Source organism: Amblyomma mixtum, chromosome 3 (assembly GCF_055824585.1).
Source record: "Amblyomma mixtum isolate Tamu chromosome 3, ASM5582458v1, whole genome shotgun sequence".
Classification (NCBI taxonomy): Eukaryota; Metazoa; Arthropoda; class Arachnida; order Ixodida; family Ixodidae; genus Amblyomma; species Amblyomma mixtum.
The window spans coordinates 107,267,134-107,283,023 of NC_143014.1; the positions used below are offsets into that span (position 1 = coordinate 107,267,134).

A 15,890-nucleotide genomic window follows, 5' to 3' on the forward strand; every position below is an offset into this window, starting at 1 on the left:
CGACGCAGCTGCTTTACGCCGCGCAATTTCTGAAAGATCTTACTCCGCTCTGAGAGCCGTCAAATAATTGGCCTACCGTAGCGACCACAGGCAGATATGCAGGGGGCTCCAGACATAGTGCGAAGAGAATGGCCTCATTTACGGCGAAAAGAGATAGCAGTATGCCGCCGCCATTCCATGCATTCTACCACCGTAGCGACGTGTAGACCAGCGGCCGGGGATCGGTTTCCCTCGGTCGACCTATAGCAGATATAGCCACTGCCCACAGATACTGAGTTTTAGCAGAGCGGGAACCCCGGCCCAGTAATGAGTCCAGAAAGAGAGAGGCGGGAATGCGCATGCGCAAGCCGTGTAGCAATATTGTGCGTTGGCCCAATCGAGGCAGGAATCCAGCCCTTGTGTGGATTATCAGCTCAAATTGCGGTCTGGTATAAACCTCTTATTACTCCTGCGCTTGGGCATCGGTAACTTCTTTAATATGCCTTTTCCGCAAGGAATTAAGTTCGGCTCAAGATGAATAAACAAACTGAAGGCAGAGCAGAGAAAGAAAAAGGGCTTCGCCTGTATATGGTTGGCTTTACAAACCGACCTATAAACGACTCCATTCCTTTCTTCCAGTGGAAAAGCAAAAAAATTATTTTACCCGTAAGACGAGAAAGTAAACGTATCGTTTTTGTGAGGTCAACCCGAAATCGAAAGCGGGGATAGATTTTAAAGCTATCTCCCTATTTCCTCATGGTTACATTTCTATTGGAGATTTTTACAACCAGGAGGAAGCGCTTCAATTTATCCAATACAGCGGCATTACGGAGCGCTTGTTTTAAAGTTACACGATAACCTCACGCTAGTTTGTCTGTAATGTCAACCTCGCGTGAGCCAAGCAGTCTTTTTTCTCGAGAGTGTAAAGGAATAAACGAGAGACAAGAAAGAAATTGCTGTCTGGGTCAGAAAACGGCTGGCGTGAAAGCGGAACGATAAACTGTCGACGCGTGCCTTGGAAACAATTTAGAATCAACGACATCGACGATGAAAACACTACCAGTAAGCAAAGGTCAATTGATTAGCAATTTGTGATGCTGCTTCGCAGAAAACAGGGTAGGAAAGTTTGCCAATGAATGTCGCTCCGTTTCAAGTAATAAGGATGCGCCCTTGTGCGCCTTTAAGTGCTCCTAAATTTTATCAGCCACGTGATACAATATATATGAATACAGATTTCTAATCGCGTGTGCAGATCAAAAAGCTGGAACAATAAGGTCGTCTTTTACAGTGTATTGTTTTCGCGAAGCAATTAGCCGTGCATTGTCCTCTGAGTTTGTAAGTGAGCACTGAATAGAAGGAATGTAATGAATGCAAGGCTACTATAATACAAATCTCTTCTGCTGATTCTATTCGAGTCCTGCCATCCGTTCATCTGTCTAATTCCGGCGACAACGAGGGCACGAGGCAATAAACGTGTAAAAGAATAAGAATGAAATTGAATTCGAATGACATTATATCACCCCCCCCCCCCCCTCCCTTTTACGTGGATAACAAAGCACCGTACCAACCTACACGCCAGCCCTAATAATATGCTTGCGATAGAATGTCATACACAAAACTTTCGCGCTTGAAATGCGCTGTTAGTATGTGTGTTCATCGATGTTACTTAGCAAACAGCGCCTTGTATTGACGTAGTACCTTTTAGTCCAGATAAACCATCTTTTTAAAAATGTAGGCAGGGTACCTGTTAAGATCTCCACTGTCATGGTCATGAAGTGTTCCAATGCAGCGTGGCAGATCTCTATTCCCATGTTATCTATGTCTAGCTGGCGCCAGAAGACTCACGCAGATACATTTAGTGGCTCCTCTAGCTCGTCAGCGTGAAAACGTTCATGTAGCTGCGCTCCTAATAATTTTTTTACACCAAAAACTCTGTCAGCAGCGCCAGAACTCCGGTGAAGCACTCAGATAGCGTAGAAAACGACGCGGTTCTGCCCATGGCAGTCCTTCTTGCATTAGTTCACAGTGCCACCGCGGCGTGGCGTTGATTTCGTGATAATCATAGAGACCTAGAAAATCCCCCACACTTCATAACTTTGGCAAGACATGACTTTACTTTTGCAGTGCTAGCTGCATTAGCGTAGTTCTCCCTGTTTCGAGTCTTATCGGTGCCCTCATCATAGTCGTTCCGTTCGTTTGCCCATTGATGCCGCAGCACGAAGAGGATAGACAAGGTAGACTACATACAAAGCTGCATGCCGGCTCGGCGGCACGATCACTCTTTCCGGCACCCGTGTACTGGCGGTGTCAGTGCACGTTAAAGAACCACAGGCGGTCGAAATGATTCCGGAACCCCCCACTACGGCGTCCCTCACAGCCCGAGTCGCTTTGGGACATTAAACCCCATATTATTAAGATTCTACGTCAACAAGTCTCGCCGGGTGGCCGTCAGCACGCCTGCTTCTGTATGGCTGCGAGCAGCTTGAGTGTGATTGCTTTCGGGCCTGCCGCCATGGACCGCACGCATGGAGAGGACCCAGGTGCCAGCTGACTTCAATTACGGAGTTTGCCCGGTTGGAGTACAGGACCAAAACCAGACCCCCTTTCCGAAAGGTCTGCACGTGTAGAACGCCGCCGCCGCCTCGGGGAGACGAACGTTATCTTCCCCATTTGCCGTGACCGTGCCAGGGAACAAAGGGTCTCGCCAAGCACCGCGACAAGCTGGCGGGCATCATCTCCGACCCTCGCGAACGTCTCCAGGCACGGGGAACCACTTTCGGCCTTTTCGTGACCTCGCTTTCCGGCCTCGAGCGGCGGGTGTCTTTGATTATCAGCAGATGTCGGTGACCCGCAGAAACCTTCGGCTGGCCGGAGGCCATCACCTACCGCAGTCAACGCTACCTCGAGGACAACCTTCTTTCCCTCAGACTCCACATGTGACGGGGGCGTGGCCCTAAGTGCAGTGATGTGTTTGTGCGCACAAGTTTGTGTTGTTTGTGATCTGGGCCCCTCCCACCCCGGCGTGGGCGTCCTCAACCTAGGGAATTTAGGGAAGGAGAACAGTATAAAAGTCGACAACGAGTGCGGCAGGACAGCCTCCCATAGAGCCCCACTATAGCCTCCCATAGAGCCTCTCTTAGCCTGACTAGAGCCTCCCATAGAGCCTCATTTGGAACCTCACTTCTAACCACCAATGTAAAATGTAAATAAACCTATTCCCCTTTCGCCACGAACCTCTTCGCTCAGCGGCACTCCTGTCCTGAACCCTCAACACCAACAATATACACATACCGAAATTCGAACTGGAGACTAACCGAGACCGTGGTGCACGGTACACATCCCCTCAGCCACGAATCCACCCAGTCATACACAGACACACCTATTTGTGCTTGTTCAGTGGTAGTTCAGAGGCAGTGGGGAAGGTATCCAGCGACAGGGGCAGTCACGCGTGGCGTCATCATTGTTTTAATCATTTCCTGAACCACCTTACGCTGACCGCCCGTCGTAACCCGAGGATAAGCAGCTGAAATTTTATTAATTCTTTCTGTAATTGGTTGACTGCAGTGTTAACTTCTGAGAATGGCGGCGTCAACAGCGCTATCCAAGTTGTGCGCTGCTTTACTTTTGCGCTCATCACCATAAGCTAAGGTCACAGAAAAATTTCAGTCTCAAAATCGCTAATCGATAAGCCCGGTGAAAAAAAAACAAACAAAAAAAAGCTTAACACATTGTATTAGTTATTCTGCTTTTTTTTTGCTCTCCGTTGGGTTCATCTCGATAAATTTACTTGAGCAAGGCGCGACTGGTATTGTTTCAAGCACTGTTAACTGGACAAGTGGTCCTTTAAATAGACGATGGAGGGAAAAATACAGCGAATTATTTGGATGACGAAATTAGCTGAGAAGAGTAAATAAACAGGCCCAAGTTAAAAACTGAATACGTGTCGCAAAGTCGATTGTTTACTCACCCGCTGAGGCTGCACTTTTCACATACTCACTGCAAAGGTTTGCGCACTCTTATTAAAGACACCATTTTATCGGTGCTCGTGACCATTGTAGTACAGGCTAATGCCTGCATGAGCTGCACAGCTGCAGCATTCAAGGGTTCATTCGTGTGCTACGAAAATGAGTTTGCATATATTTTTAGGTCTGAACGTTTTCCTTTCCGCCTCATTAACAGACCTATGTTTCGCGATCGGTATACGTCAAATCATCTTTACTTCTCCACTAGCACCGTCTTAAGGGCGACTCTTTGGGAGTTCCTTCAAAGGAGAATCTCCGAACTCTTGCAAATAGGGAGCTGCACTTGAAAATGCCAAGGAATGCGCGCTTCCACTCACCTTGTGATGTTTTCGTTGTGTGGTCTGAAGGAAACACGGACAGATCCGCCCGCTGAAGCTCCCATTGGCCGGTAGCATAAGCTGCGCACGGTCAGAAGATACGTCACCTCAATTTTTTTTTCATGGTGCGAGACCTTTTTAAATACAGCGGACTCTCAGGTGCAAAGCAAGAGAGAGTGTTTAAATAACACGAAATTTTAGGAGGCACTGTATATTTTATACATTTAAAATTTTTTAAAAAGATACTGTTAGCATTGAGACCTTTCGCTAACGAATTTTGATCGCTGAGGTTTGCTTAAAGTGCTTCGCAGCGGGCTACTGAGCTTACTTAATAAGCCAGTGAAAATGCTGACAATTGCACGGCCTAGAATTAAAGCTTGGCTGTTGCAACGAAGAGAAATCTTCTCGTGCGCTTGTAGACAGAACAAAATATAGATAAGGATGAGACCCGGGCTACTGATCATAGAAAAGCAGCCGGTGATAATAGGTACAAGACGTTCTAAGCGCTCACAATCGTTTGAAACACTTACGGTCGTTCGCATGCTGCCAGGCGACACATGTCGGGTCTTCGAAAGTGCAAGAATCTGCAACAAGAAAATTCTTTATCGAACAGCTACGCAATCAAGTAGGCGTGCATTTACGCGATTTTGCATCTCTAGCAACGTCCTTTTCTCTGCGAGATTACGGTTATGAAAATACGTCGTACTTTGATCTGGACATGCTCCGTCCGCCAGCTCGATGTCGTCGAGCAGGACACCAGACTCTGTCGTGGCATAGTTGGGAAACAACGCTTCGAACACAGCCTGCGAGGAAGGGAAATTCGGTACAGATTTACGGGCAATAGTTTGCAGTATGGCTGGTTGGTGCGACATCGGCTTGAGAAAACAGCTTAGATACAAGACGTAGGAGGAGACTGACAAGAGACAGTCCGTTCGTGCATTCTGTCTCAGGCTGTTTTCTTAACGTTTTTATAAATCTCGCATTGTTACGTGCACAGCAGCCAGTGTAAAAACGTTTTTTCATGCAAAGATTGCCTTCCGCTGATAAAGAACCCGATAGTGTTGTCAATGTATCACGGAGAACAGAGTGCCCCAGTACGCATTCGGTGGCATATAACAAGCATTTGAGAAATATTAAATTTGAACGTAACCTCACACACTGTAAAATTTATGAAACTGCTTTGCGCAATGAACTGGCAAACAATATATTTTTTAGAATTCTTAATTTAATGTGAGTAAGCGTTCTTCAACTCTTTGGCTAGGGAAGGGGGACAACAATGATCTGTAATCACCATCTGCAACTGAAAAAGAGCTGCCTCAATGAGGCCATGTGAAACAATAATCTGCGTCCATGTGAGCTACGTCTTGCATAAATGGGAAATGAAGGTGGTAGAGCGTTCGGAAAAATTGTTTTAATAAAATAGAAATCAAATCCCTTTGAGTCTTGCATTTTTGCGATTTTTCACCAGAATCCTTTGTAAGCTTGCTACCCCTGCGGTGATCTTAGTATTCATAGTGATATGTCTCGAGTTATCTGGCGTCTTTTCTTTTATTATTTCGAGTAAAGTTCTCTCAACACCATCCGTGCGAAAGCTCCGCATTGTCTTGCCACTTAGACTGAGGCCAATTTCCCAGAGGTGTCGGAGGCAACTATCCAGCAAGTTTTGTGTCTTATTCTTAGTTACTACTCTGCTATGTTCTTGTGAATGCATATTACTCATTTTCCTTCCGTGCACGTTTTCTTTGTGCTGCAATCATCGCTGCAAAGGTACTACGAATGGGTGCACCTCACAGCAAACAGTGAACTCAGGCATGCATCTGCGGCAGTAGGAGACACGTGCCTGCCAGGGCCGGTCGGAGGTGATGTTCACAGAGAGGCCGTTCCACATGAGGTTCTCTTCGGTGTTCAACGACACCAAGGCATTGCCGAGGCCCTCCGCTTGAGCGAACCTGCGTGCGGCCGGAAGCACAGTGGAGACACCGTCTATCAATTATGTTCCATGTTATGAGCGCGCATCGACGCACGTACGCCACACAGGTCGTCCGGTTTCTATGCTACTCCTCAGAAAGAGACAGCAGCAACACAAAGCACCGAACGTCCAAGTGATGGCTCTGAGAGAAAGAGCCGCGGCGCCTGATGCATTTCTGACACGGCAGTGCGAACGGTGAGGAAACAAACAATGCTTAACAGAGACCTAAAACTAAGGAAGAAGGAAAATATAGTATGCTGCTGCATTGGTCTATAAAAGAGAATCATTTGGTAGCGCTTGCTAAGGAAGAAAAAAATATATTCGTGAAATGCTATTCCGACTCCTTAACATTTCGTCTGCGCACCCAGGCTGTATCAGGCATTCGTGTAGAGTGGTCGGAATGAATAAAGTTAGCTGGATGTGAGAGAAAGCTTTGATTCCACGCACATCGGGGAGCTGTTTGCCGACACTGGTTGCACTTATAATGTGACAGCCAAGCGCCGTAATCCATAAGGATCAATTATCCATGTTTCATTTCATTTGGCGTGACGTGAGCGTTACGGCACCATCAGAAGAAAGCAGCAAGCGGCCAATCACAGAGATCACAACATAGCGGGTCTCCAAATCGACGACAGCCTTCGCCACTCGCCGCAAGCTCTGGCTCACCATTGGCTGCGATATGCAGCCAACGGGCCGGTCGCTTCCCACGAGCACTTGAAAGTCGTGGCTACGTCTTCCAACAACAGTGACCAGTTCCAGAGGACCAAAGAGATCTGAAATTGAAATTGGCTAATGGATCCTCACAGAAAATGGCCCCAGATATCCAATTTTATTGAATATCACCCGCATGTGCCGAAAATTATTTCAGCTGTGCCGCTATATGCCGGTGCGAATCAGCGTCGCCGTTATTCCTTTGTAACATTAGGTGAGTAAGCATTACAAGCATTTTTCACAAATAAACCGTCCTAATCGAAATAAATGTAGACTGCTGCTCACCTGTAAACACTTAGCTCGCTCTGTTCCCCGTGAGACCGCCACCAGAAGGTAAGACAGGCACCCTCCGTGGCGTCGCGACTAGGAAGGTAGATCCTCGATATAGAGTTGCGACTCTGCCTCACAGATGATGTGTTTATGTAGAGGTAATGGCCTAAGGGGGAAAAAAAGCGAAAAAATGCAATGAGTTCAAGCCATTTCGTTTTGTTCTTCTCCAACTGGTAACGATTCGAACTTTAACGTTGAGCTAAGAGGATATTAGGCTACAGTATGGAAAAAAACAAATTATTCTCTTTCTGCATTCTCGATTGTAAAGTAATTTATTATATATCTGGCAACAAAGATTATACTCTCAGAATGCAACTGGTGATACCAGAGCACTTTCTGCGGGCCCCTTTTATTTGTTTTTTTAAAGAAAAAAATACAGGTTCGAAAATCACTGAACAATTAAGCGCTGGGTTCTTCTGCAGCACGATCTACGTATACACACACCTGAGCACAATAGAGATGCAACAGCCTCACTGACCGCTTTGTGTTTTGGCGACATTACTAAGAGACTAAAACTTACGGTGTCAAAAAATTACCGACGATTACGTTACTTCCTAATGCGAAATTTGAGCGCAGCAAATAAGCTGTTTCACCTTTTCGATAGTGAGTCAACCCCAGCTGCGGAGTTGGTTTCAGGGACAACGCCGCCGATGCCGACACAAACAATATGATACCCTCGCTTCCGCAGCGCTAAGAACCAGGTTTAGCTGTGGGAAGGTGGTCACGTATTCGTCGACGTGCCGGGGCCTACGTGAAATAACCGGCGCGTCGGCAACTGAAGAGCACCCTATCCGCCACACAAGAACAGGGGGGGGGGGGGGGGGGACCCTTTCCTCCTCTTTCTGCATGGCGGCGACGGTGTTCTATGCAGTCACGTTATCTTGACTCTCTAGCGGCGTCAGCGGCATCCAGCGGTATCAGTCGGTCGCTGCTAGCGCTGGGGGGATGAAAGGGGGCGGAGCTGGTTACGAGGCCGACGACAACGCCGACGACGACGCGAAACCCAGGAACGGACGCCAAAGAGCTGCGCTCTAAAAATGTTTGTATTTTTGAATGGGAAGAAGCATAGAGACACTGACTGCGCTTTGCCGAGCTGAAGGGGGAAATGCCACCGTAAGGATTCGTGCGATTCAAAGATCCACACTGATCAAAGTGGGCGCTGCGCCCACATTGCTCTTCCCGTGTATAAACTTGTGTGACATTGTTCAAGTAGGTCAAATTCGATCTATGTCATATTCCACAGTTCATTAGAAAAACAAAATAAAAACCAGCCTTTTTCAAGTGCTAACCTATGCACGAAAGAGAAACTATAATTAACCAAACAGAACAGTAACCTCGATACATCCTCCCCCGTTCACATCTCTCCTTACCAAGCATGTTGCGCAAGGTATGATCTGGCACGCCCAGTTGAGACCCCTGTTGCACAGTCCAGTCCCGTACGTTGTTAATATCTGCAGTGTAGTCGCATTCGATGCCGCCTTCGAAAGTGCAGAGTGCTGTGAAAGACGGCCACAGGCCGAATGCGAAACGGTCATGGCACAGGAAAGATTTCAACGTAACGCCATGCAGTGGACAGGAGCTGCACATTCTCAAGGTGCGGACACGTATTGTAGATCCGCACTTTGAAGATATATGGTAATTGAACCTTGCGCTCCAGTGTGCGCTATAATTTCTGCTTCCATGGAGAAATGTATTTTGCCCGAACACATGCGCTGCGTCATTACTGCCGTAGAGATAAGCGATAACTGGCAGCTCTTAATGACTCTTGCTGAGGAAACTACTAGGTCTGCTCCAACACTTTCGTGCCCTGTGCATGCATGCGGGCGTACCACAGATAGATTTGAATAGGCGCACACTCATCTAGAGCCGTTGCAATAGACAGCACGCGATGTAATTAAAGCCAGTGCTAAATGCGTTTTTAATTTAGAGATCTTTATCGCACCTCTATGCAGTCAGAATTCGGCAAAGGTAAAAGACTCACGTGGTCTTGGGCAGTCGCCCAGTGTCACTGAAAAGTCGTCCACCGCGACTAGCCCACTGTCAATGCTTGCTTCGAGCACAATCTGTTGGCCAGAGCAGACAGCGGAAATGCAAAGAAAAGATTTACGTCACTTTCTTGACTATCGTCGTACGTTAACCCTCAAGAAATGAAATACTGAATAAATTAACGCACTAAATTTAGCGGAGAATATGGCGATTTTTGGTTCCGCCTTGACTTCTCGCCACGCAGTAGCTGACGCACTGAGAGCGCGAAAAAGCGAGATAGAATTCTGAGCGTGATGCAAATACAGTATAGTAATAGAAACTCTGACAGACAGAGAAAAAAACAAACAAACAGGCGTTTATTCTAAGCTGACGCAGCAACAAATGTAAACGTGCGCTGAAGATTGCCAAATATAAATATGACATAATTTCAACCGATTCAGCTTACAAGCAAGTCTAACGGCAGACTTCGAGATCATTCTGTTGAAAAGCACAATGTCCCTCTGCGTTATTTATTTTGGGCGGCCCAATCACCACAAAGATGGTAACGCTGAATACATTACTTTTCTCACTGAGGTTGAACGTCAAATTTGTTTCCGTATGTGCACGTAATGAACGTTCGTGTAAAATATGACACATCGATGTGTACTGCAACTCGCCATAAAGCATATAGAACCCAGTACACGCTGCTATACACCATCGCCACCTATTTTGACGTGCCTGGTTGATTCCAAAGCATTAGACATACAGTCGCCCGTGCGCATGCGACGGTACTCTTTCTTTTTTCCTCGTTTGCTCACTGACCTGAGCTTTCTTCGCAACTGTCGTTTCGTTGAAGCGCACCACAGCCGGCGCCCATGCGGCCATTCGAGCTCCGGGCTCGGACCAAGAGTGGGATTTCGAGGGCGTCAGAATCACGCTTAGGCTGAAAGAAGATTTTCATACAGAACGTACCGGCGTTATCAAAGAGACACAGACTGATTAGCCGATTGACGAAGAGCGTAAAAAAATGGAAAGAAAAAGGATTTAATGGCTCAGGTTTTAAAGCAAACAGACATTTTTTTTTTCATTTCAGCCGGGTCACCATGCCTCTAAAAACGCAAGCTTTTAGAGCGAACCAAAATCTTTTGCATGTTTGTGTCTCGTATGCTAACCGTCGATAATATATACAAGAAGAAAGCTAAGCAGTGAGATTGTCACCGTGGTAGGGTTAGAAACAACAGTGTTTCCCGTAACAAGGTCCCTTCAGTTCTGGTCATACGTGAGTGCACCTTGTTCCTTCAACCCAATTTTAAACTTTTCACTTTGTGTTAACGGAAGAAAATGTATTAATTTGAAAGAAATGACAGCACAAAGAAATGACGCGCAGGCTGATGTGCCTGCCCAGGTCACATGCCCCGTTCATTAAATACACGACAATTCATTAACCGAGAAATAAGTGTTAATAAATTCGCCCCAAACGCCTTGTGCAGTTCTGCATCCAATTAAGAGGGGAACTGAGATCACAGCCGTGGGTTCGTACTTCTAAATCGGCGTTCGTACGGTGGATCCCTCGGAGAGTATTTTCGTGGCGTAGTAGGAACCGCATAGACAGGCGAAGCACTTTATACCTCTCCGCGGACCCTAAAATGGCAGTCATGCCTCAGCAGCCGGCATGATTCGCTGTTTCTGCAGCAGCTCGTGTTGTTTGCGCGTAATGCTTCTCCCGACTCAGCCTTCACATCGTCGCCACACACAAGAAAAACGTGACATTTGGTGACGCCACGCGCCATCCTCAGAGCCGAAAGACGAGTTTCTCCTCCGCGTGAACATCTCTATGCGTTCAGTTGGGAGAGCCGGATTATATTCGCAACCGGACAATGAAGTGCCATCGCAGCAGCGGTACAATAGAATGCACCACGACGCAGCGATTTCAAGGCCATATAATTTTAGTGCAGAACTTAGTAGCATATAGCCTAGTATCATAATGTCGCCAGCTTCAGCAATACCGGAACGTCAACAGTGTGAAAATTCAATATCAGCACAACAGTAGCAGCAGAGTTCTCATACTAGCAGTAATACTTCATCAAAAACAAGTACCGCTCACATTTTTTTATGTCAAGTTCTCAAGGGTTCCCGTAGAATAGATAGAGCTGTTTGCATGAAGAAGAAAAACTCACCTGCTGTTGCCATCGGTGAACATGAAATACCAGAAAGAGAAGCAGTGGCTGCTCGGAGTCCATCCACGCGACAGCGGGATGCTTTTGATGCGGGCCACAGAGGCCACGGAACCATTGTTCCGGGAAAAGATGAAATGACCTGAACGACGAAAAGATTTCCATCTTTTACATTAAGTTCATCTGCTAATCGGATGGCTACGGTGTACACTCATCTAACAGTTTTACAGCCAACTTTCTTGTAGTCGAGAAGGAGGACTGCTTTATCTGGCTGTTTAACTAAGAAACGGTTTTAGGCGTCATATGTGAAAAATTCGCGTTTAAACTAAATTACGTCAATGAAAGCATGCTTTGCACTGCCATGTAGGTGTAGATAAAAAAAAAAACACCATTTTGGCCTCGAGGCTTTGAGTGAGTGCATGTAACAGATTTTGTAAAGCAAACCAGACCTTCCAAAACATTACAAACTGAACCGCTGTTCCTTTTAACGGCCGCTGTAATCCAATTGCTAAGGCCATCGTTTCGAGAGCACAGGTTGGTCTCCTTGAAGATAGTGAAATGACACAGAAATGATCAAGATTACCGACTCTTTTTGCTCAGACAAAAAGCCCCAGCGTAGAATGCTGTCGATTATACTCGGAGATGTTTTCTGAAATAGCATGCATGATGATTTTGACTCATCTAAAGAGCTCGTTATTTAGCGGTTGCTTTTTTATTCTCTTTTAGTACGACCTTTCTTCCATTTTCTTATGAGAACTGCTTCCCGGTGGCATGTACCCTCTGGCAGCCTGCGCTAGGCAGTACCAGTTCTTCCCACTTCTCTTACGACCAGTGATCCCCACCGTTTAGCACGGTAGCCCGACAGTAACCAGCACGAGCACTTTGCGCCTTTAGTTTTTTCCCACTCACGTACGTGAGCTCAAACTGAAGTGTTTCTTTATTATGGCGAGTATTCTCTGTATGCGTTTAGTCGCGCTTAGCAGAGCGCTTTATCCAGCGTGAGATTATTACCGCTCTGGTTCCTCGTCGAGCGGTCGTACAACGGGTAGGGGGGCCGTCCTATAGCTGGATCGTTCAGCGCCCACAGCGGCTGTCCGTCCGCGGCTGTTTCCGACTTCCAGAGGCAGTAGCTGCCTTGGTCAAAGTCACAACTGAGGTCTGGAAAAACAGAGGTGGGCAAAGAAAAGTGAGTGGCTTGCAGTGGTCACAAAAATAAAAACAACAGAAAAAGAATGCAAAGCCATGACGAAGGGAGAGATAGAAAGCCTGCTCTTGAGGCTACTAAAAACATATTTAATCAGCATGTTTAAGGGGTTTCGAGAGGTGAAATAGATTAAAAACTAGAAAGTAATTACAGTGTCAAACACGTGCGTGCAGCTTCACGTGCTAGCAAAAGTTAGCTAAAGAGCTTTCTCAAATCGTCACAGCTAAAAATTCGTCTTGATTTAGGAGTCGAATCCGAGACCTGTACCAGACCACGGTCTAATAACTGAGCTAAGCAGGATTCTTTGTAGCATTTTTGTCTCGTACAGGCTAGTAAAACGTACATGAAACGGCTAAAATTGCACACTGGCCGCGCACGCATGCTTACATTGAATTTTTCTTTTTATAGTGCACAGCCTGTCGAGAAGAGGCTATCACTTGGGAGGTTCCGCTACACTTCGCAGGTACAACTGATATTCGCAATGAAATTCTCTTGGACAAGAAAAACCGCCACTCTTTTTTTCTAGATACTGTGCAAACCAACAAGCATGAATACGCCACGACATGTTATGTTCTCATGATATGTCTTCTCTTTTCAGTGGTGAGAGCCATATTTCATGACTAGAGAAGGGCAGGCATTTTCTAAGCGCGCGCTTGAGAATATTCAACTAAGACGGCGTCGATCTTAACAAACTCTGAGGACGTGTTTGATTGTTCAAGACGCTTCAAAGCAATTAATTTGTTGCAATGGACTTAACTTACCCAAAGCTGGTTCTTCTGTTGCTCCCTGGTCATCTGAAAGGTGGAGCGAGGCCATAATGTAATGTTTTCGTAAACGTGTTTTATTTCAGCTAGACAACACGTCAGTTCTAACAAAAATCCTGCACAGAAAATATTTTTTATTCATTCATTTGAGAGACATCGCCTCGCGGCGGTGCAACAAATACGGACTGTGCATTCAATTAAATTATTCATTACATCTATTTACCGTGCCGTGTACTCAGGGGACCCGATTGGCGCATGCAGAAATGCGGTCCCGGCTTCATCTGGCTTTGAGATGAAACGCTGAAGCACGCATCAACCCCCCCCCCCCCCCCCCCCCCCCACCCACCGCCATGAAAAAATACCTCGGACATTTGTCCTTTGAAATCCGATCAAACCTATCATATTAAAAATACAGTGTTGTTCCTTTTTTCCAAAATTTATCATTTATTCGAAGCTGAAGCTGGTGCACCGTACAAATCAATGGGGCGCCCTGCATGCAATCATATTCACAAGCAAGTACGTTCATAGCGGTGGTGTAACTGACCTTTCCCAGCGGATATCACGCTGATGCTAGCGATGGCTGCCAGCCCTTTCTTCTCTTTGGGGCTTCCTGTGAGCGTGAACTCTAGCTGGCATTCGCCGGCCGGGTGAAGCGGCAGCACGACGTCCTGCCACTGGTCGCCCGAAGCCAGATCGGCCAGCAGCATCCGAGAGGTCTTTTTGCCGCCACCGAACCCGACTAGCTGGTATACTTGGAATGACGTGAAGGCTGCGAGAGAGACCATGGGCGCATTTGAAAGTAGAACGGCCCCATGGCCTTCAGCACTGGTGGATCAGCGTACCGCATTCAGGAAACAATAGGGAAGGTTCGTCGAAATCTAAGCCAGCCGTGTTGTTTCATCCTGATCTCAACATAGCTTCCAGAAATTGAGCGCGCGTAGCGAAATAGCTGTTTTCTTTATCTGCTTTGCTAAGTATTCACGCGAAATGGAGGTTGTTCGTCTTGCGATGAGAACAGTCCAGCCAGAAAGAGATGCAATGTATTTCTTTTTTTCTTTTATCATTTACCCACACCACCAATTTGGCATTACAGTTGGATGGATTGATACATATAACACAACACATAAATGCAGGTAAATGACAGAAACAAAATTTGCAAGGTGCGGGCTCTAATAAAAATATTTATTTCTTCGCGGTCAAGCAAAGTAGATCAATGAAACGCAAGGAAGCATGACAGAGCATGCGTGTTCGATCCGCTGGAATGAATAGCTGCTGACTGCCGCGCGAGCGACGCAGAAATAATTCTTACCCCTAATTCGCACCTCGTAAACCTTCATTCATGATAGTACAAGGCAAGGGTTAGTACACGGCAGTGCTGTTGACACCTGGATTTCCTCGCATCTACTTGGTGCAACAAAGGAGGTTATATAGAACCGCCTTAGGTGCAATGGACAATGATCGTATGCCCTCGGAGCGCGTGGTTTTCGTGCAAATACTGTGAAGGTGAAATCGGAAAACAAATGCAGTAATAAAAATTTCTCAGGTGTGGCAGAAGAAAACAGAAGAAAACTAACAGAACTAAATTCGAGTGCCGGCAGCTGAAATACAAACTGAAGACACATTTGCATGCATCGTGCTCACCTGTACCATTTCTGAAGTATTGCACGGTCACATTCTCGTTGCCGCTGCTGTTGAAGAAGGCGCTGCGGATCGTGGCGGTCAGTTTAGATGAAGGGGTCGTGGGTACCGTCGGGTCGACGTAGGCGAAACGCCCGGAATGACCTGCGCCTGAAAGAGCGAAATCGCAGCGAATTTAAACCGATGAGAACTTTCAAATGTGAGACAGGAGGTGAACATAACACCAGCAGAAGCGCGGCAAGATTGCAGTTGGTGTTGAAAATTTTTAATGGTACACGATGTCCATGACAAAGAAATCGTGTTCTCTATTTTGGAGAATGGTTTACGTCTGCGTGTGGGGTGCGACCCGTTGCTGGAGCTTGCGTTTGAACAGAAACCTGCATGAACCCCTGTCGCAAGCACCAGGAAGGACGCAGAGAGCCCTTGTTTCGGCAGGTTGTTGTCAAGAGCTCCGTAACCGCGATATACTGTCTAGGGGAATTGTTTACATATCGGATATCTTTGCAAAATTGCCTTCTCTTTTTCGCAAAAGAAAAAAAGAAGCTATGCTATGTGCGTCTATGTAAAAACTTGAACTACACGTTTCGCACAACACTCAACTTTCTAATGAACATGTGAGCAGGTAGGCCAAATATGGAAAAGCAGCATAATCAGTGTGTCGCCTAATTAATTCAGTAGGCAGTATTCATAAACTTTTTTTAGCTACTTAACGTGACACCTAACAACATTCATATTGTTTAATTTTTCTAGATTCATTTGTTTTCGTTTGTCCCTTTTTCAAATCTTACGGCGTGTGAGTCTTGTGTAAAAGAACGCA

The 15,890-nt window shown here is 46.3% G+C and overlaps 1 protein-coding gene across 1 annotated transcript in view; it reads right to left on the bottom strand.

Annotated features, from left to right (window-relative positions):
- LOC149351288 (MAM and LDL-receptor class A domain-containing protein 2-like) overlaps window positions 1-15,890 on the bottom strand; it is a 74,612-nt gene that overhangs the window by 12,710 nt on the left and 46,012 nt on the right. Inside the window, exons 23-34 of the mRNA XM_089575604.1 lie at window positions 15,077-15,223; window positions 13,956-14,204; window positions 12,479-12,661; window positions 11,471-11,609; window positions 10,116-10,236; window positions 9,310-9,391; window positions 8,699-8,824; window positions 7,284-7,434; window positions 6,159-6,267; window positions 5,025-5,121; window positions 4,849-4,902; window positions 4,319-4,399 (exon numbers count right to left, since the gene is read on the bottom strand). Of these exons, the coding sequence (XP_089431730.1) occupies window positions 4,319-4,399; window positions 4,849-4,902; window positions 5,025-5,121; window positions 6,159-6,267; window positions 7,284-7,434; window positions 8,699-8,824; window positions 9,310-9,391; window positions 10,116-10,236; window positions 11,471-11,609; window positions 12,479-12,661; window positions 13,956-14,204; window positions 15,077-15,223 (1,539 nt within the window). The remainder of the gene's footprint in view (window positions 1-4,318; window positions 4,400-4,848; window positions 4,903-5,024; window positions 5,122-6,158; window positions 6,268-7,283; window positions 7,435-8,698; window positions 8,825-9,309; window positions 9,392-10,115; window positions 10,237-11,470; window positions 11,610-12,478; window positions 12,662-13,955; window positions 14,205-15,076; window positions 15,224-15,890) is intronic.